Source organism: Cyprinodon tularosa, unplaced genomic scaffold (genome assembly GCF_016077235.1).
Source record: "Cyprinodon tularosa strain WSP-4 unplaced genomic scaffold, ASM1607723v1 ctg178, whole genome shotgun sequence".
In the NCBI taxonomy this organism is placed as follows: Eukaryota; Metazoa; Chordata; class Actinopteri; order Cyprinodontiformes; family Cyprinodontidae; genus Cyprinodon; species Cyprinodon tularosa.
The window spans coordinates 496,356-518,405 of record NW_024038597.1 but is presented as its reverse complement, the minus strand read 5'-3'; the positions used below and the strand labels follow the sequence as shown (position 1 = coordinate 518,405).

General features: G+C 40.3%; 1 protein-coding gene across 1 annotated transcript; it reads left to right on the top strand.

Moving 5' to 3' along the window:
* The first annotated feature begins 272 nt into the window (after positions 1 to 272).
* On the top strand, positions 273 to 21,618 carry vamp8 (vesicle-associated membrane protein 8 (endobrevin)). Its single transcript, XM_038281996.1, has 3 exons — positions 273 to 461; positions 16,254 to 16,421; positions 20,552 to 21,618. The coding sequence occupies exons 1-3, from the start codon at positions 447 to 449 to the stop codon at positions 20,735 to 20,737; spliced, it is 369 nt and encodes a 122-aa protein (XP_038137924.1). The 5' UTR covers positions 273 to 446; the 3' UTR covers positions 20,738 to 21,618.
* Positions 21,619 to 22,050: the final 432 nt, after the last annotated feature.

Sequence of the window (22,050 nt, the reverse complement as noted above, 5' to 3'; positions counted from 1 at the left end):
AAACACCTAGGAGTGACGTCTTATCTGGAGTGGCACAGGTGCACAGGTGCAGTTTCAAAATAAAAGCATTTCATTTTCCATTTCTAATGTTGGCCCTAAACGTTTACATTATTCATCAGACTAAATATATAATGAGAAAATAGTAAATACTGTGGTGGTTGTAATGTTTGCTGGTAGAGAAGGTCGCCGTAATGTCGGTGAGTTTTATTGTGACAGACAGCAGGTTGTGATGCGGTCCACCTGTCGCTGCGACGCGGAGGAATTTAGCCGAAAAAACAACATTTACCAGGAAGTAAACCCGAGGAGGAAACGCAGGAGGAAGCTAAAAGTAGCAAACTTTTAGGTTTTAAAGGTGGTTTTAAACGGTTTTAAGTAAAAAGGAAGAGGTTTGGTGGAAACTTTGGGCCTTTTGACGATCCAGAGGAACTTTTTTGGCTTCTTCCACGATGGACTTTGATCCGGTAGGTGATGAGAACAAAGGTTTGATCCACCGGCGGCAGAAAAACAGCCAAACTGTGGAGCTGAGCTCAGAAAAACAGTCAGAAAACCAGCCAGACTGAGCAGCCTGTTCCTGTCCAGGAAGGCCGACCTGAGCGGAGAAAACTGAGCTAAACTCAGAGCCGCCAAATTAAATAACTTTCTATGGTTTCTGTTCTTTAGATCAGCCTAAAAACTGACATTAAAGCTGCATCCGCGTCACACATAAAGTTAAACCAGTAAATGGTTTTAATTTATCTCACTTCTTAAATCTGAGTTTTATCTGCGTCTTTTAATGATAAATGATAATAAAAATAGTTATTACTACAATCAACATGTGGGCATCTTTTTCTATATTTCCTATTCTGTGTTTTATTGATTGAAATGGGTCTAATATTAGCTGTTAAACTGATGGTTAGTGCCTTTACTATCACTAACTGCTCTTTACTGGTATGACTCGTAGATAGTAGTCCAATGCATTTTTTTCTTTTAGGCCATGAAGCAGCTTTCCATCATCCAGCAGCAATAGGTGGGGGAGGGGTACTCATACTTTCTCTGAAATCTAGCCTGATGTCGTTACTAACTTCAGCCTTTTTAGTTGAACTTTCTAGATAGCAGGAAGGGATCATCACAACCCGACACCTTTACAGAGGAACAGAAGACCCATTCAGCCAGGACAGCAATTCACTTTACAGTCATTCTGGCTTAAACATGTATATAAATGTTGTCTTTATCAGACAGACCAAAATTAAGAAAATATCTATTTAAAAAAAAAGAATGTCTTAAAATCAGTGGGGTTTTTTCTTCGTTATCTTCTGCAGGCCAATAGTTCTACGTCAGCCTTAACACCTAAATTCAGTCAATCATATATCAACGGTCATCTGTCTATCATTTTTTCGGTCATAGCATCTTGATTCATATGTCACAGCTAATATAAGCAAAGGTTGAAATCAGAATCCTTTCCTTTCCCATTGAGTTGCGTCCCAGTATTCACGGGGATGGACGTCTGTGTCTTCAGCAGGCGTAGAGCTAACAGAACTGGCAGCGTTGCGAGGCAAGGGCTCAAACATGTACGGCTGGAAGCCTTCTACACCAAACCAAGCTTCTGCCGCCCTGGCGTCCTCTTCCACAACATCTTCGTCCCCGCTTTCCTAGCCTCGTGAGACCATCCTGATCTCGCGAGCTTTCAAGGTTTCACTCGCAGATCAGTCTGGAGACTCTCCGTTAAAGAAAATTTGGAGCCGTTCACCAAACGAACGTCCAATCAGCGTTGGCTTTGAGGCGGGTTGAGGTGTGACGCAACGAGAAGCGCAACAGTTCAGTCTAAAGAACATGGCGGTTTCAGCCGATGAAACTAGCGTTAGCGTGGCTATCGAGCAAGTTTTATCGGAATTACAGAGTATTTCTTCACTGAAAGAAGAGCAAAACACTGCTCTGGAGGCTTTTCTCAGAGGAAAAGATGTTTTTGCTCTTCTCCCCACTGGTTTCGGCAAGAGTAGCCTGGCTTGTGGTTGTGTTTTCGTCGTCGCTCTGTTAGTACGTCATATACTTCGTTGATCTGATTGGTTTATTTGGCCCCTCTATCACCAACATAGGCCAATCAGCCAACCAGTATTTTCGCCCCTTCCCAAAATTACTTCTACGGAAGGTTTCCAGATGGATATACGGAGCAAATCCATCTGGCAGAGTCAGGCTACCGCTTTCCTCCTCTAAATAAAAAATGGATGACGGAGGAGACTCATCCAAGACCTCCGACACTAAACTCTCCTCCTCTTGCATGTTTCCGCTGTCCATAGCGTTCCTTGACAGCGTCGTTTCTAAGTCACCAATTTAGTGCTACTTGGTCCCAGTGGAATTTCCCATTGGGAACCTGCTAGCGCTAAGTTGCTAACTGGTTAGCAAGATGCTTCAGAGAAACCGGCCACAACCAAACTTGCTTGCGAACCTTCCGCCACAACAATCCCGCCCCCTTGATAATCGACCAATCACATTCACTTTATTCACTCGTGTAAAGTCGTGAACCACTCTGGAGAATTAGGAAATGCAACGATTGGAACGGCCAAATTTAACGATCCCCCTTTCAGAGACATAGACAGGTTTGGGGCATTTTTAGGCTAAAAAAAAAGAAACTAAATGACCCCCGTGCATGTTTTCTAAGCGAAAACAAGGCTTTGTTTTGGCCCACTCTATAAAGCCTCAAACTCAACCCTTTTTCTGACATTTTGAATTTAAAAAGCTTCCTGGATGGAAAGCGAAATGTCTTCAAAATTGGAAACAAAGTCCAGTGGATTGTTTTTAACTTTTTTGGAATGACTATGACCTGGATGACTGAGAATCTTCTCCAGCACATCAAACCCAGAGTTGTGATTAGAAGTAAGCTGGTAAAGGTAGAGATATTTCCCAGCTTCTATAAAAAGACGCTCCATTAAAGCATGGTTTGGTGCCGGAACCGTTTTGTTTTTTTACCGTTTAAAATGGTTCCAGTCTGATGGTTCTTAGTTTGGATGAAAGGAGCAGCTCAAATTTAACCAGAAGTTGGATCAGCAGAAAGTCTGAATTGTTTCATTAAAAGTCGGAGATTTCTCCTCCTGTCTGACCTGAAATCCAAACATCACCTTCATTTATTTAGCTTTTTTGGTTTGAGAAAATTATTTAAAAGGTTTATGGAGAAAAGCCTCCAATGCAAACTGATGAGCTGCAGCTAGACTGATGAGTCCTAACCGTTACAGGAAATATTAAATGCATGAAGCATAAAAATGTAAATTACCTTATTCTCTCTCTGATTTAGGAAAATAGTATTTGCTTTGCTGAGGAGCGTACAGTTAGGATTTGGAGCGGCTGCGGTAGACCAGGGAAATCAGCCGCTTTGCATTAACACTTAGTTTTAATCTTTGATTTTACATTAAACATGCTGCTTCAGCTGTTCTGGAAAAAAAGGCTTCCTGGAACAACAAGGTCAGTTTTCATGAGTCGAGCGAAGTGGAGACTTTTTATCTAGCTGCGAGTGAATCAGACACTTCCCCCATTTTTCTCTCACTAATCACTGGTGATGCTATCAGCCTTGCAGAGTGACTGGAAGGAGACGCTGGTATGGAGCGATTAAGAAAAGGCTGGGCTCAGTCTGTGTGGATAAAACCGAAAATGTTCCTGCAGCCGCTTTGGCTGAGGGGTTCAGAGGTTTCTGAGCGACCGGCTGGCCTTTATCTGATGCAGCTTTTTGGATTAAATCTATCAAGCTTTTTATTGTGGGACAAAAGGAAGGAATTGGACGAGACGTCAGACAACGGATGACGCAGGAAAAACCTGCTTTGTTTCCTAGAGACCAGTTTGTTTGGAGGCTGCTGCCGTCTTCTGGGATAAGGAGGTCTGTGAGAGCAGCTCCGTCACGCCTGCTGCTGTTTCAGCTTCCATCACTTTGCATCTCATTAAAAAACTACAGATAAGAAAACATGGCTTTCTGGTCACATTTAAGAAACACATGGAGTTAATTTTGTTCCATTATTTTTACAAAAAAAGAACAAGTTTTGTAAATGGAAATAAGAAAAAAAAGCAATCCTTTCTCAGATATTTTTAAGTTATTTTATTGTAAAATAAATATATATATTAGGGCTGAAACAGTTAATCTGATTAATAGATTATTGAAATAATCGTCAACTGAATTGGTAATCGATTAATCGTTAATTTGAGAATAGAGACAGTAAAATATGGCTTTAGCTGACAGAGCGATCCACTTAACGGAGGAATTATACCAAGATTGTAAAACATAAAAATAATAAAAATAAATTCCATTCAGTCTAATAAAACTATTTTAAAGAGGACCGCCCATTTTTTTTCCCCAACCTGTGATTTTCAGTCAGTGTGATGAAGCTGCATTAAATTAGCAGAACTAACATTTGAATATACGTGTTTCGTCCGTCACTAGTTCGCCGTTACACCTGCTGCCATATTCCAGCCAGCCTGCAGTGATGCGGTGTCCCTGTCATTACCTGATCCATCCCTCCATCAGCTCATTAGTTTGCCCATAGACACATCTTGGTCACCCTTAGGGGTGTAAATAATAATCGTTTTGCATCGATGCATCAATCAAACAGCAGACGATCCAATGCATCGATTCGTCCGCAAGAGAATCGATTCATGTTTTTTTTTCCTCCGGTCTATTTTTATCCATTTGCTCCTGGGCGTAATTCTCCTCCCGTGCTGCGGTGGCGCTAAACCGATTTTGCCCTCCTACCTCGCTTCCTGGTTATACTCTTACAGCAGTGTGTTGCAGTGAGCTTGATGCAGACATTTGTGATTTATGCTCAATATTGAAGCGTGGTCTGAGCTACACGCTGTGGGTCTAGATACGGCCGAGGCGGCGAGGAAGTGGGGGCGAGTTTAGTCCGACGACGGAGGGACATGAGGGCCAAAAAGAGCGGAGATCCAGGTGGAAAAGGGGTCCCAGCGTTCTCGCGCACCTCGCTCTTCTAGCGGGTCAAACTTCAAGAGTTGTTTTCCGCAATTTCGGTCATGAAAACAAAACAAGCCGGCCTCCTGTCTGCGGCACTGTCTGCGGTCAGCTACAATTTGGGAGAGGGGTGTCTGTGGAGGGGGCGAGGCATCTGGAGCCGAGGTATTGCACTGATTATGTGCAGGATTTTTTGATGCAAGGCCTTTCAGAATCTATAATGTAGGGGGATTATTATTTTTCAGTGAATGAGGTTTTAATAGGAATAGGTGGAGTGCAACTGTTTAACTTCTGTTATTTGCTGTTGTTGTTACAGCTTTCATTGATTTATTTCAAATTTAAAACATTTTCTAGCCTGTAAGGTGTAAAAAAAAAAAAAAAAAAAAAAAAAATATTCGAATCGAATTGTGGTGTATTCTTGAGTATCTAAAATAATCGAATCTTTGGGTCAGGAAATCGATACTGAATCGAATCGCCATAATGGGTGTGATTTACACCCCTAGTCACCCTCCATTTTATTTTATTAAAAAGACCTAAATGACGTTTCTTCCTCCCCTAAAATAGTAAGCGTGCTAAAATATGTGTTTTATTTTATTTCCTGAGAAAATAAATGCCTAAAAATCCTTTCTGTTTTATCGCTCATCTCTGCCTGATCTGCATCGGAAATAACATCCTACGCCACTTCTAGTGGCTAAATCTTTCAGTCTTGGATTAAAACATAAATCTGGTCTTTTTGAGTTTTTTGTTTTCCTTTCTTGTTAACATTATGGTATATAAAGCTTAATCTGAAGAAAGAAACAAGTGAAGCTCAGATAAAGATGGTTTAATCCTATTTTGCCGAACTTCTCTGAGCATGACCCATGATGACGGCAGAGAAGCTGTTTAATGAAGAAAATGTAAAAAGCATCAAAACTGTCTCACAAAAGTCATAAAACATTTTTTAAAGATGTATAACATTCTCTTGTGAGTTAAGGATAGAAATAAGTATCCCACGTCCTCCGTATCTGCTCACAGCAAAGCCTACAGCCTCCGCGGTTCCTCCTGTCCTGCTCCGCTCTGAGGTCCTTGGAGCTCGAGGAGAGCATGCACTATATTATTATTATTATTATTATTAAATTCATAGGAGCAAAACATGCAGAAATTAATGCTTAATTTCATATGACTTAATTGAAACTCACCATCAGCATCAAACACGTGTTTCTGCCTGAACATTTTCTTTTCATTGTGGATCTATGTAACAAGGATAATTAGGATCCTACTAAATTGGTTTGTTCTTTTTTTTTACTTAAATGCAAAATGTTTATTTGTTTTTTAACAATCTTATAATTCCTGCTCCAAGTGGGTTCCTCTGTCAGCTAAAGGCATGTTTTACAGTCTCTATGCTCCAGTTAACATTTAATCGATTGCTAAATTAGTTTATTATTTCAATAATTAATTAATTGGATTTATTGTTTCTGCCCTAGATTGAAGTGAAAACAATCAGAGCAATAAATGCAATTAGTAAAACTCAGTTTAAAAGGGGAAATTACAAAATATACAAATCATGTTTAAAGAGACATTTAAAATAATAAAATATGAATAAATGTTAAATAATAACAAATGAAATGTAAGAAAATCTCTAAAAAAAAAAATTCTAATTTTAATTTTCTGGATTTTATTATTTTCATTTTTAAAATGTTTTTTTTGTGAAAACTGGAATAAAATTAGATTGAGCAAAAACAAACTGCTCAGTTTTTAATCTGTGGTCTTAAAATGGCAGCAGTGAGAGGTTTTATGGCGTTGCTTTTGTAATCATGAATGTTGACTTAAGGTTTGAATATTTTTTTGATGAGTTTAAAGTTGGAAGGGATTATTGACCTTAGTGAGGAATAAAACGGATCCTCGGCTATCAGGCTCTGCTCCGTAAGCAGCTCCAGCCTCCAAACTTAAGCTCGTTAACTAAAGGGAAGCTTTTAAAGTTAGGTTTTTGTTTTTTAGCAGGATGTTAAACAATCCAGTGGACTTTGTTTCCAAGTTTGAAGACGTTTCTCTTTCCATCCAGGAAGCTTTTTAACTTAAAAATGTCAGAAATAGCGTTGAGTTCCAGGCTTTATATCAGTGGTAACCAATTTAAATCAGTGGGTCCAAATAAACAAAATCGCAACATTTTTATATAATAATCTGTTACTTTAACCAGAATTTAACACGGATATAAAATTAGGTGTTTATGCATCCATGTTATTCATTGAATTTTTAAATAAAAAGTATATTTTCAAAAATAGAAAGTTTTTCCATTTTAAAACCTAAAGAGTTTTTTTAAGTAGAGAACAACAATCTTTCAGTTTGGTTTATAGACAATTTCCTGATTCCCATATTTTCTGAAACACCTGAACTGATGGTTTGTTATTTTCTTTCTTTTTTCTGTCTTAATGTTGGCAGTGGGCTTTAGGCTGCCCTGCAAGGCTTTAAACCTGGGTTTAACCAGAGACTAAGCCATTCTCAAGCACATATCAAGGTGCTCATTTTGAGCCTGGATCCAGATTTATTGTTGATTCTGTTCATGGTGGAGAATCCTGCTTCACAGCAGCAGGTTGAGCCAAACATCCTCTAAATGTGCAGGGTCATCTTTGAGCACGCCATTTCACTTTTCTTTCACCAGTTCACCGCAGTTCTTCCAGCAGTCCACACTTTCTCTGCTCTCTTTTTCTCATGGTCTTCTCCTTCTTTCCCATCGCCCGGCTTGCCACAGGTTTGCCTGCTGTGTCTAAAAGTAGCAGCAGCAGCAACCCAGACTGACAGCTCATTGGCTCATTTGGATCACGTGCAGCCTGGAGCCGGACGCTCCCCAGGGCTTTACCGTATTAACAGGAGAAGAGGCGCAAGTTAAGTTAGACACTGTAGTTGGACAACATGCGGTAATTTATAGATGTTTTAAATCAGGTTTGGTCCGGATTAGCCAGCAGGTGGATCCGGATCCACCAATCCGTGACCTCTGCTTTATCCAGTAGCCCAACAAAGCCTAGTTTTGGTTTAGAAAACATGCAAATAGAAATGGATGAACGGGTCCAACCATTTGGAATGGGGGTCGTTTGGCTTCTTTTGTTAGCCTGTAATGCTCCATACCTGTCTATGTCTCTCAAAGGGAGGTTGGTTTCAAACTTGGAAACAAATTCCAGTGGATTGTTAACTTTTTTGGAATGACTATGACCTGGATGACAGAAAATCTTTACCAGCAGGATGCTATGGTTTTCCTTAGCTCCGGTTCTGTTACTCTGCCATGTTCGTCCCATGGTACCAGGAGCAGGAAGGATGTGACATAAGAGCAGGAATATGAAGATGAAATAGTTTGATCCATTTAAGCTCCATGAAACATTTTCAGTCAGCAGACGCCTCCTCAGTCTGATCATTTCATAAATCTCTAAATCTGTTGGGATCAGTGGAAAATCTTCTTTAGTAACCTGACTCCGCCAGATGGATTTGCTCCGCATATCCATCTGGAAACCTTCCGTTGATGTAATTTTGGGAAGGGGCGAAAATACTGGTTAGCTGATTGGCCTATGTTGGTGATAGACGGGCCAAATAAACCAATCAGATCAACGAAGCATATGACGTACTAACAGAGCGACGACGAAGAGGAGCCAATTGATAGATCAAACTCTTGCCGAAACCAGTGGGGAGAAGAGCAAAAACATCTTTTCCTCTGAGAAAAGCCTCCAGAGCAGTGTTTTGCTCTTCTTTCAGTGAAGAAATACTCTGTAATTCCGATAAAACTTGCTCGATAGCCACGCTAACGCTAGTTCCATCGGCTGAAGCCGCCATGTTCTTTAGACTGAACTGTCGCGCTTCTCGTTGCGTCACACCTCAACCCGCCTCAAAGCCAACGCTGATTGGACGTTCGTTTGGTGAACGGCTCCAAATTTTCTCCAGACTGATTAGCGAGTGAAATCTTGAAAGCTCGCGAGATCAGGATGGTCTCACGAGGCTAGTTCTTTAGGGGGGATTTTGAAATTTAGACTGAAACTTTATTTCCTGCATTTTAGGTGGAATGCAGCTAACTTTTTCGTCTTTGTTCCAACACTACTTTTGTCCTGATTATGGGGAGTTTTTTTGTTTCACAATTTTATAAGGAAGTCATGAGATCATTTTTAGGTATAATATTATATTTCATGGGTTAATTCAAACAGTCAGAAAGTCTAATGGTGCGTTCACAGAATGATTTCAGCAGCAAAGCAGCTTCTGCTGCTTCATTTCTTCTGCTTGTCCTCATTAAGGTCAGACGTCCAGTAAAGTGAGTCCAGATGCGTCTGATGCTTCTGCTGCTCCTGTGTTCAATGCCAGAGAGTTGCTTTGCAGTGGAAAAGTCCTCCTGAAAACATGGTCTGTGCAGTCAGTTCATCCAGATTACCATCCTGCCTTCAAAGATTATTTCTCTGAGTGAGCCGCTCAGACCTAGCCTCGTGAGACCATCCTGATCCGCGAGCTTTCAAGGTTTCACTCGCTAATCAGTCTGGAGAAAATTTGGAGCCGTTCACCAAACGAACGTCCAATCAGCGTTGGCTTTGAGGCGGGTTGAGGTGTGACGCAACGAGAAGCGCGACAGTTCAGTCTAAAGAACATGGCGGCTTCAGCCGATGAAACTAGCGTTAGCGTGGCTATCGAGCAAGTTTTATCAGAATTACAGAGTATTTCTTCGCTGAAAGAAGAGCAAAACACTGCTCTGGAGGCTTTTCTCAGACGAAAAGATGTTTTTGCTCTTCTCCCCACTGGTTTCGGCAAGAGTTTGATCTATCAATTAGCTCCTCTTCGTCGTCGCTCTGTTAGTACGTCATATGCTTCGTTGATCTGATTGGTTTATTTGGCCCGTCTATCACCAACATAGGCCAATCAGCTAACCAGTATTTTCGCCCCTTCCCAAAATTACTTCAACGGAAGGTTTCCAGATGGATATGCGGAGCAAATCCATCTGGCGGAGTCAGGTTAGCTCAGACCCCCACATACCGGCGCTGCGCTGTCATTGGGAATCCCCAGCAGCAGCTGCCTCAGGCCCGCTCGCCTCTTGGGGTTTTTCCCCTACTGTTGGTGGCTGTTGGAAGTAGATGTTAGCGTTTTTTGTGCTACAAACAAATATTTTGCCAGCAGGTTTCTACATGTTAAGTTAATTTAGGCGTTAATAAACTGTTTCAGAGGAGTGATCATAGCGCTCTGCATCAGCAGTGCTGTGTCTGACTCCCTGCCAGCTCCCAGATCAGCTTCTCTCATTGGTTGATGCGGCGAGTCGAACATCAAATATTGAATTTTTCCGCCTCCAGCAGTTGCTGCTTGTGAAATTTTGAACATCTGATTGAAGTTTCCAGGGGAAAATTAGGACGTACCAAATCCGTACATCCCAAAAACGGGTCACACCATTTCTAATATTTTTAGAGTATGGAATAAACTCGCTCTGCCTTAAAACGATCTTATTGTTCTTAAGCGGGTCAGTTTGGAGCCGCAGGCGGCTCTATGAAGTCAGGCCAACAGATTCCTGAAGAAATCAGCGCTGCAGCTGCAGCAGCAGCAGTCTGATGAGGTCGTATTCCCACTGAATTCATCCTCTGAGGTGATAAACAATCATTTATGCTCCTGGAAATCCTTTTTTCAGCTGAAGATTGTCACATAATGAAATAAAAGCAGGAATCCACCTAAGGAGCTGGATGTTTCATGTTCTGCTCAGACGTTTTCTCTCTGCCTTTAGGGCTCCTTTAACATGACTGGCTGCTCATGACGGTTTGAGGAACTTATTTAGCGGTTTAGCGTTTGCACCATCAAAGTGTTAGATCAGCAGTCTTCTTCTCTCTGAAAGATCTCACATAGTTCTCACATAGTGAACGCCCTGCAGCCATGTTGGATTCTCAGAAAGGAGCCGTTTTAGCGCCTTTGGCTGAGAGACGTCTGTGAAAAGTTTAAATCTACAAAGAGGAAGTTTAGCTTACTGTCATTAACATTAGACCCCGGCCACTCAGAGCGCTGCTGATGATCATTGTACCGCCATCTTCGTCTGGCTTGCTGTTTCCTTTGACGTTTCTTTGGCTCATTGGTCGGAGCATATGTCCTCCATGCAGGAAGTTAACAGACAGACCAGCATGTGGCTCCTTTTCTAGGAACAAGATGATATTAAAATGTTACCTAAAACATCCAGCTGGGGGTCGGTCTAAAAAAATAGGAACCAGAATCTGAGTCGGTCCATGTTTGGTCCATTTTGGCGGAGTAGTGGTCTAGTGGTTAGGCATTAAGTTTGGAATCCTGAGGTTCTGAGTTCCACTCCCACAGACTGCCACTCTGGGTCTCTGAGCTAGACCCTTAACCCCTGATTGCTCCCCGAGCGCCGCACGATGGCAGCCCATTGCTCCTTCAGGGGATGGGTTAAATGCTTAGGTACATTTCTTCAATGTGAGATCAATAAATTTCAATTAATATTTAATAACAGACAATAAAACCGATTAAATTAGCTTTAATCTGTAATAGTATATGTATGGAGTGAACTTTGTTCCATTATTGTTGCAGGAAAGAAGACTTTTTGTTAAGGGAAATTTTAAAAGAAAATACAATAGAGAGATGAAACTTTAAAACAAAAACATTTTAATCATAAATAGCTTTGAGAGAAACTCTGCTGTTTGCTGTTATTTCAACTTGTATTTTAGTACTTCATATTTTGTATTTTTTTTAAAAATGTTAATTGTATTTTGTCTTTTTTTTTAAAGATCATATATTTAGTTTTTTGTTTTTATTTCTAATTTTTTCACTGTTGACGCTCGACCAATAAAAGTGTTGCTAATGTCCAGCTGACCAATAGAAATACGTCAAAGGAAAGCCCGCCCCCAGGATGGAAGTGAATTTAATCTGTAAATTAAATTCAATTTGTAAAACGGAATTTAAAAAATAAAAGTGAAAATATAAAATTTGTTTAAAAAAATGGTGGAAATTTTAGAAAATGAAAAAAAAAAGAAATTTGAAATACCATACCATACCATACCAACTTTATTTATGAAGCACTTTATACACCGAACAGGACCAAAGTGCTGTACACAATCATAAAATACAATAAAATTATAAAATAGAGAAAAAACGAGTGTAAAATACATATTAGTATACAAAAAGAATAAAACAAAGTAAAACCTCTCAAATTGTGCCAAAAGCCAAGGAAAAAAGATGAGTCTTAAGAAGGGACTTAAAAACAGCAAGAGAAGAGGCCTGTCTTATGCTCAGAGGCAGATCATTCCACAGCTTAGGAGCTGCCACAGAAAAAGCACGGTCTCCTCTGAGCTGCATTTTGTCTTTGGGACCCTCAGAAGCAACTGATCAGCTGACCTGAGGGAACGGGAGGGTGTATAAGAATGTAACAGCTCAGACAGATAAGAAGGAGCAAGGCCATTAAGAGTTTTAAAAACAAATAAAAGAATTTTAAAATTAATCCTAAAATGTACTGGCAGCCAGTGTAAGGAAGCTAAAACAGGGGAAATGTGGTCGAATTTTCGTGTACCTGTTAAAAGACGTGCAGCAGCATTTTGAACCCTCTGAAGATGAGAAATATACAAGTCACTGACCCCTGTATAAAGTGAGTTACAGTAATCCAGCCGTGTGGTCACAAATGCATGTATCACTGTTTCAAAATGCTGTCTGGAAAGAATGGGTTTTACTTTTGCTAGCTGCCTTAAGTGGAAAAAGCTGGACTTTATAACGGCTCTGATGTGCGCTTCCATTTTAAGACCAGCATCCATCTTAACCCCTAAATTTGTAATAACCGGCTTAACGTACTGAGCCAAGGAGCCAAGACTGGTCACGGAATCAGCAGTGGATCTGCCAAAGATCATTACGTCCGTCTTGTCCTCATTGAGTTTTAAAAAATGTAGGGCCACCCAGGCCTTCACATCTTCAAGACATAAAAACAGAGACCGAAGAGAGGTGGAGTTTACATTCTTTAGCGGTAAGTACAGGTGCTGGTCATAAAATTAGAATATCATGAAAAAGTAGATTGATTTCAGTAATTCCATTTAAAAAGTGAAACTTGTATATTATATTCATACATTACATACAAACTCATATATTTCAGATGTTTATTTTGTTTAATTTTGATGATTACAAATGACAACAAATGAAAATCTCAAATTCATCATATCAGAAAATTAGAATATTACTGAAGACCAATAAAAACAAAGGATTTATAGAAATGTTGGCCAACTGAAAAGTATGAACATGAAAAGTATGAGCATGTACAGCACTCAGTATTTAGTTGGGCCTCCTTTGGCCTGTATTACTGCAGCAATGCGGCGTGGCATGGAGTCGATCAGTCTGTGGCACTGCTCAGGTGTTATGATAGCCCAGGTTGCTCTAATAGTGGCTTTTAGCTCTTCTGAATTGTTGGGTCTGGTGTATTGCATCTTCTTCTTCACAATACCCCATAGATTTTCTATGGGGTTAAGGTCAGGAGAGTCTGCTGGCCAATTAAGAACAGGGATACCATGGTCCTTCAACCAGGTACTGGTAGCTTTGGCACTGTGTGCAGGTGCCAAGTCCTGTTGGAAAATGAAATCTGCATCTCCAAAACGTTGGTCAGCTGCAGGAAGCATGAAGTGCTCTAAAACTTCCTGGTATGTGGCTGCGTTGACCCTGGACCTCAGAAAACACAATGGACCAACACCAGCAGATGACATGGCACCCCAAACCATCACTGACTGTGGAAACTTTACACTGGACTTCAAGCAACGTGGATGAAGTGCCTCTCTTCTTTTCCTCCAGACTCTGGGACCTTGATTTCCAAAGGAAATGCAAAATTTACTTTCATCAGAGAACATGACTTTGGACCACTCACCAGCAGTCCAGTCCTGTTTCTCTTTAGCCCAGGCAAGACGCTTCTGACGCTGTCTGTGGTTCAAGAGTGGCTTGACACAAGGAATGCGACAGCAGAAACCCATGTCTTTCATACGTCTGTGTGTGGTGGTTCTTGAAGCACTCACTCCAGCTGCAGTCCACTCTTTGTGAATCTCCCCCACATTTTTGAATGGGTTTTGTTTCACAATCCTCTCCAGGGTGCGGTTATCTCTCTTGCTTGTACACTTTTTTCGACCACATCTTTTCCTTCCCTTCGCCTCTCTATTAATGTGCTTGGACACTGAGCTCTGTGAACAGCCAGCCTCTTTAGCGATGACCTTTTGTGTCTTGCCCTCCTTGTGCAAGGTGTCGATGGTCGTCTTTTGGACAACTGTCAAGTCAGCAGTCTTCCCCATGATTGTGTAGCCTATAGAACTAGACTGAAAGACCATTTAAAGGCTTTTGCAGGTGGTTTGAGTTAATTAGCTGATTAGAGTGTGGCACCAGGGGCCATCAATTTTCAACCTTTTCACAATATTCTAATTTTCTGATATGATGAATTTGAGATTTTCATTTGTTGTCATTTGTAATCATCAAAATTAAACAAAATAAACATCTGAAATATATGAGTTTGTATGTAATGTATGAATATAATATACAAGTTTCACTTTTTAAATGGAATTACTGAAATCAATCTACTTTTTCGTGATATTCTAATTTTATGACCAGCACCTGTATATCTGTGTGTCATCTGCATAGCAGTGAAAGGCAATCCCATGTTTTCTGAAAATAGAGCCGAACGGAAGAAGGTAAAGTGAGAAAAGGAGCGGGCCTAGAACTGAGCCCTGTGGGACACCACACGACAGTGGAGCAGAGGGGGACCTATGGCCATCAAGACAGACACAAAAAGTACGTTCAGCCAAATATGATCTAAACCAATCTAGAGCTATGTGACCGACGCCCACCCACTGTTCCAGATGGGAAAGTAAAATGACATGATCAACTGTGTCAAAAGCAGATGATAAATCCAACAGCACCAAAACAACAACGTCACCTGAATCAGTTGCTAAAAGTATATCATTAAAAACTTTTAAAAGGGCTGACTCTGTGCTATGAAAATAATAAAATCTGAGAAAAGTGTAACTTTTTTTATTAAAAACGTTTTATTTTATTTTTATTTCTATTTACAAAATGTGTTCTTTGCAGCAATAATGGAACAGAATCGATTCCAAATATTGGAATTAAAAGTTTTTTTTTTGAAAATAGTCAATTTAAAGTTGATTTAAATCACTTTATTGTGTTTTATCCTGCATTTCCAGATTACATTCTGTTTCTAACTTTTTTCTCAATTTTTAATTTTGGCTTTAAAAACATGTTTGATGAATTTCAATGAATGAATAGAAATGTTATTTTCTTCTGAAGTAATAAGAAGCTTAGAAACTTCAGATTCTTCTCAGTTCAACTGTTGATTAAATGAGTCCAGACGTCTCAGAAACACTAAAAACTGGCATCCATATTTAGTTTAGTGGTGTTTGTTTATTAGGGGAACAAACCAGACTGTTTAAGAGGGTCAAAGGTCACTTTGATGTACAGATAGATTTATCGATTTAATTTTTTTTATATGAAACTTTAATAATCAGATAATCTTCTCTTTTCTACCAGTTCATCTTTGGGAGGCGTCTCTCTTTGCTCTTGGATGTATTCCTGATAAACCAGCCACTGCAAACATTATTTCCATTTGTTACAGTGGCATGGCTGCCATCTTGGTTTCACTGTATGCTTTCTGGTTCAGCTAAAATTACACTGTAAAAAATGTAAATCTAAGTAAATCATTTTCTTCTTAAAATAAGAGCATTTTTTCTGGAATTGAGCAGATAGAAATGTCATCAGAATGCTTATAATATTAAGTGTGTCTCAGCAAACTCTGCTCTCCAGAGCGAGTAGATTGGTAACCCCGCCTCCTGCTCTCATCTATCTTGTCTGCTGTCATGATTCATGCAGCTATTATTTCATCCAAATGAAAAATGGAGAACAGATAAGCAGATCATGGCTTGTCTACAGTGAAAAGAAGGACTGGGTTATTTACTTTGGCCTTTTTGGAAACACAGGAAGGAGCAATCAGCTAAGTGAGCTTAGTGCTTGGAAAAAATCTTTCATTCCTTTAGAGACAGCATGAAAAGTCAGCTGAGTACAAAACATAGAGAGGAAAACAAGAAGAAAAGGGACAAAACCTAGAACAGATAATGGATGTCTATTCTATTAACATCTCTCTATCTGGAGAATGGGGCTGTTTTATATGTTGTTCTCTCAATTCAGAGGGCCCCCGGCCTGTCTTTGCCAAGGGCCCCAAATTTCCTAAATCCGCCCCTGCTGATAACAGAAAGCTCAGAAACCATCGTAATGTTAAAGCTACCCTTGAAACATTTAGGATGAATCTCTTTCCTGCAGAGTTTGGGTTAAAGTTATCGATGTTTCTACTAATTCTGAACTCTCTGCACCTTCATAGGAGCGGGGAGGAATAGAGGACGTACCGGAGACGAAGGACAAGGTCCAGGCCCTGAAGGATCAGGTAGATGGCGTGAAGGACATCATGACGCAGAATGTGGACCGGATCCTGGCACGAGGAGAGAGGCTGGACGACCTGATGGGAAAGACAGAGGATCTGCAGGCAGGGGTCAGTGTTACCACCAGAGCTCTACCAACCCATGCATGGAGGTTTATGAACATGAACCACTCAGAACCAGACCGCTTCTATGCAGAAATGTTAAAAAAAAGTTTTTTTCTTCTGTGGAAGGGGAACTTTTAATGGAGGGCTTTTAAATCAAGCATCCTGTAGAACAAGCTGATTACTGCCACAGCGTGCCGTCTCAGGTCTGATGTCTCATTGCACAGTTTGCCTCAACCGCCGTTTAATTTCGGGGTTCATTAAAGGGTAGCTTTATCTGAACCAATCAGCCGTCAGCGATAAAGTCAGGGGGAGTCTGAACCACGGATGGAAAAAGATCATCAGGGATATGATGAAACATAAAACTGGATTTGCTGCAGCTTAGGCTTGTTTTTATTCCACATTTCTGGTCTTAAACTAAAGCAAAGCTGATGGTTGATTGAATGAAGATGTGTTTATATCTAAGCTCTGCAGCAGAATATTTGAATAGGATCATCATCCTGATGATCGGACTGAACAGCTGATGTTTTCAGGACATTTCTCACTTCAAAATAAGTTGACGTTTTTTTCCAGCTTATCAAAGCAAATCAAGCAAAGCTGCTCGATTGGGAGGAAAAGAATAAAGCAGCTCAACTACAGCAACTGATTTTTAAATGCACCACTGTTGAGACTGTGGTGTGATGAAGCATTAAGCTCCTCTATCCAGTGAAGGCAGCATTTTCACTGATTAATGGAATTTATTGGTTTATTTCGTTAGAAAAATGAGGTGCCAAAGGTGTTAATGTTTATTACTCCTGTAGAAATATAAATCCTGCTGTTTAAAAACACTTTTGTAGAAGTTAGAGGATCAACTTAAAGGTATAGTGAAGGATTTTTTCCAATAAACAAAAAGAAAAATGCACATTGACCAAAGTGTAAACAAGGGAACGCCTATTAAAGGTGTGCGAGAGCGTGCACAAGCCCTTTTCTCCTCATGCAAGCTCTATTTAACAGTTGCTGTTCACATGGCTCATACTGTGCCTGAACGTCCGCTGTAGGTACCAGATCTACTCGGGCCCCGCCCCTTTTTATGACATGAACATATGGCAACTCCACTCAGACAAACTGTGCTACACCCGGATCTCTTCTGAAAAACAATCATGCTCAGTCCTGAAGGAAAGCACTACGTTGAAAGACCGACTGAGCTCTGCTATTTAACAAGGAGACACAAAGAGTCTCAGTTTATTTTTATTCTTTTTATTAAGATCTGAGGGCAGACGAGGACAAATGGAACAGCTTAAAAAATTACTTTCATAGAGATTTTAGACAAAACAGTTATTCTACATGTAGAAAACACACGGTTGTTGTTGACACAAATTTAAAAGTAGTGTAGCTTAATGTGGCTAACTGACTGAGCTAAAAGAGGCTAACCTGTTAGCTACTGATCACAGCTAGCCAGAACGCTACCCAGCTCTTTATATCATGGTTTAACAGTTACTTTGTACCAGAAACAGATTTTTTTTCACACACGTATGCTGAGTGATGTTATTATCGTTGCCTTGGCAACCACAATGTTTTACATCATGTGGCAACCTTCAGCCAATCATGTAGCGTAACATCACTGGCATAAAGCAGGACCCAGCAGATCTGGTACCTATGGCGCCCTAACCCCCTAAATCCCTCCATCACTATGTACAGCGGGGACTATATAGTGAACTTTATAGTGAACTTGTAGAATGTAAATATCTGGCTGGCTTGCCAAATATGGAAGCAGTTGTACTGCGTTATGTAGTCCTATTTCTGACCTTATGCTCACTTGGCAACGCAGAGAATGCAGTCACGTACGAATCTTGGCAAAAACAGGGTTCTTAGTGGCGGACTCGCTCGCAATCAGGTCATAAGCTAAGAGATTTCCAGGAAGGGCGTCCAGTCGTGCACGTGCATCCACACAGTGCGATGTGGAAACTATAAATGCAGCCCAAAATGGACTGAAGGACTGAGATGTGACGATGTAGCGCTGAACGTATGAAGTGTTTAAGACGGCTGTATGAATTCTGTTTTGTAATTAAATGTTTCCCCCCCTCCGGATGATAAAATGGTGTGAATCGTAGCCTTCTTTCTGCCATTAGGGAATTCTACCAATGAGCTTCCACAAACTCAGTTAACTGACTGTTCAGACCGATGATCACTGCTTTTTGCTCCATTGTTCACGTAACTCCTCCTCCACTGCGCGGTGCCTGCGCCATCTTTATCAGTCGCCGCTGTCAGGCAGCGACAGCCTTTGGCGACAGTGGGCCATTATGACAGCAAATCCCATAATGCTTTCCGAGGTGAGCTCTCTGTGCAAAGCATTCTGGGATATATCTGCCTCTTCTAAGGCCTTTCTTTTCTTCTCATAAACTTCGTAGACAGTTTTTCTCTTACGATCCTCAGCCATTTTCAAATAACCGCGGTGAGAAAGGTGAGCTTCAATGACTGTCTGAAACCGTAGCTCACCACAGATATAAAGAGCGCAGAAAAAGCTAGCTAACGGGATGAGAACGTAGGACGGCATTATGTAAACATATCACCAGAATGATTGACAGTTAGGAGGACCATTTATTTAGATGACCCACCCAGAAATAAAAGATCATCCTCTGTACCTTTTAAGCTTTTTACTCAAGTAAAACTGTAAAAGTACCATTTTTAAAACTACTTAAAGTATATAATTAATAATAATAAACAGGGTTTGTACGGGTGCTGGAAATCCTTGAAAATGCTTGCATTTTGACGTTGTGTTTTCAAGGTTTGAAAATTGCTTATATTTTGGATGAAATGCTTGAAATTGTAACTATTTCTTTCGCAACAAATACCTATCTAACTGAATCGTGTGTTTATTAAATGGAGAAATAAATTGTTGGAGAGCCCGAAAATGAAACCTGCGATCTGCCAGTCTATTTCCATGTGTGACTCCGCCCCCATGAAACCACTACTGCACCATGCCGGGAGGTTGTCGTTTCATTGAACGTTGGCTGGAAGATGAAAAATACAAATTATGGATTAAACGGGGACAAACCCCACCAGTTGCCTCTTGTAAAGTCTGCAAAAAAGATGCGCAGCTTTTCACAATGGGCGAGTCTGCGCTGTCGAGTCACATGAAGGGTAAGTCATAGACTTTTTAAGTAAGCCAACTGAAGTAGCCTAGAACACCTTAACGTTAGCGCCTATTTGTTCACGCTAGTACCTGCTAGCTAGGAATTCACAGGCTAAGTTACAGAGTGACTGAGCGGCCGCCTCGCCAAACTCACGCTACCGCCTCGCCAACGTTCCAAAAAAACAAAAAAAAAACAAAGTTTTAATTCATTGCCAGGGCCAGACCTTAAAACAGCATTGGTAACTGTACGGCCGATAACACTGAATTGCGACACCGTCTGGTTGCTTATATTACTACGCCATGGCAGAGGAGTAATTTTCTTTGATCATCCGAGGAATAATTTTGACTATGTATTGGTATGTAATTTACGGTGGTGCAAGGTGCTGGAAAAAGTTTTAAAATGGATCCTGAAAGTGCTTGAAAAGTGCTTGATTTTGACTTTGGAAAAGGTGTACGAACCCTGAATAAAGGAAAAAACTGTTAAGGCCAGAAGCTTTACTGCTCTACCCCATTAAAGGAACATTTTTCTACAATTCTGGATGATAAATTCCTTAGACTTCTTTTCATCATTTAACAGTGTCAATTTTAACTTTGCATCATCTTGAAAAACAATTTATTTTGGTATGTGGTGAGTAACAAGTTGGGGCAGCACCGAGTCCAACCACAGAGAAATTGTCAGGTCATAATAAAAAATGAGCTTAAATGAAACAAAACTACTGAATCTAATTTGAAAATGAGTAGAAGTAAAAAGTTCTAGAAAATAATGACTCCAGTAAAGTATAGATGGCCAGTATTTCTACTGAGGTAATGAAGTATTTGTACTTTATTTGGCACCTCTGATTAAAAGGAAGAAAATGTTCTTTTTAAATCAGTAAATCCTAAAACTTTCAGTTCTTTGGATCCTTTGTGAGAAAAAAATTAAATCTGTACAGTTGGAGAACTTCATCGTCCTCAGATTGGCAAACAGGAGGCGAAGGTTTGCAGACCGCTGTGACGGCGCTCTGATCCTCTAGTCTCTCCTTTTCAGGCTCAGAACTTCAAGCAGACGGCTCACAAAGTGGCGCGATCCTACTGGTGGAAGAACGTGAAGCTGATCGTGGTCATCGTGGTGGTGGTGCTCATCATCGTCCTCATCATCATCCTGCTGGCCACCGGCGTCATTCCCGTCAGTGCACCCGTGCCTCCCGTAGTCGAGCCAACCAAAAAACCCTGAAGAAGGAAGTCCAACGAGACGCCCTGAGCTCAGAAACACAGTAATATATTGATGATAGCAGCTTAGTGTTGGTTTTTCTGCTAAATATCGAAGGTTTCTTCAGTTTTCTTTTCATGCTTTTGTTACAGGCACTTTAATGGCTCCTAGTTCTGATGAGCATTTTCCCTTTGATGTTTATGTGACCATTTAACCGGGATCCCTCTCATGATGACCCACCCCCCTCCCCGTTAAACCATCTTGAATGTTACGGCTTATTTTGTTGAAAGAGAATAATTATTTTCACGCTGTAGAAGGAAATGCGCTGCAGATAAACCATCGTTACTCTCAGATCTGTTACAGAACAGCAGCTTATTGCTAAAAACGTTCAGGAGGGTCGAGCTCCTCCAGTCTACCAGCTGGGAGAGACCAGAAACACCCCCCCACCCACCCCCTTCTGCCTCTTTAGCTTCAGACAAATTAATCTAATTATAAAGTGTATATAGTCATCATCATCCATGTATATTTACTGTCTTATAAAAAGTCTCTAACCTCTAAAACCAGATTATTTAATGCTGTATTTTATTCTATGAAATCCAGAATGGTTTCTAGATTTTTCTGTATAAATAGTTGATCTCTACTAATGAATTATAAAACGGTTCAGTTTGGTTTTGTTACTTGATCAGAAACGAGATGCCGGTAGAAGGTCAGAATGAGTTGGAACAAATTGTCTCTGTGTTTGTTTTTCTGTTGTTGTGATTCTGGGATGCAGCAGCCTCTGATCTCCAGCGTGTTGCTTTGTGATTGATGCTGGAGCGATAAATGTGATGGAGGATGGCTCTGCTGGGTTTATGGTATTTAATGGTTTTACTGTCTGATGAAGTCAATAAATGGATTCACCTCTCCCTGTTGTTTTTTTTTTTCAGACGTTGTTCACAGATTCGCCACAAGATGGCGACAGAACACTTTTATTTAACAGATTAGGGAAGCAAAAAAAACTTGATTTAATCAAATTTCACCAGTGAATTCTTTTTCTTTTTTTTTTTACAAATGTAAATGTTTTAAGTTTTTTTTAAGATACAAAAGCATTGCTTAAAAATTGGCAAAAGTCATTACTTTGGTTGTTTGTTTATTATTAGGATCCCCATTAGCTGTGCTTTACACCCAGCTACTCTTCCTGCGGTCCACATCATAAAATACAGTATACAATGTAAATTCATAAACATGTTTGACAGATGACAGATATTATATACATATCAATAAGACTGAGCATTCATAAAAAAGGGGAAAGTTAAAATTGTTTAATTTTTGTTGCAGTTATATTATTATTATCTTAT

Bases quoted from the DNA above. Each gene is read 5' to 3' on its own strand.
- vamp8 (XM_038281996.1), top strand. The intron at 16,422-20,551 runs GTCAGTGTTACC...TCTCCTTTTCAG, and splicing joins CAGAGGATCTGCAGGCAGGG to GCTCAGAACTTCAAGCAGAC.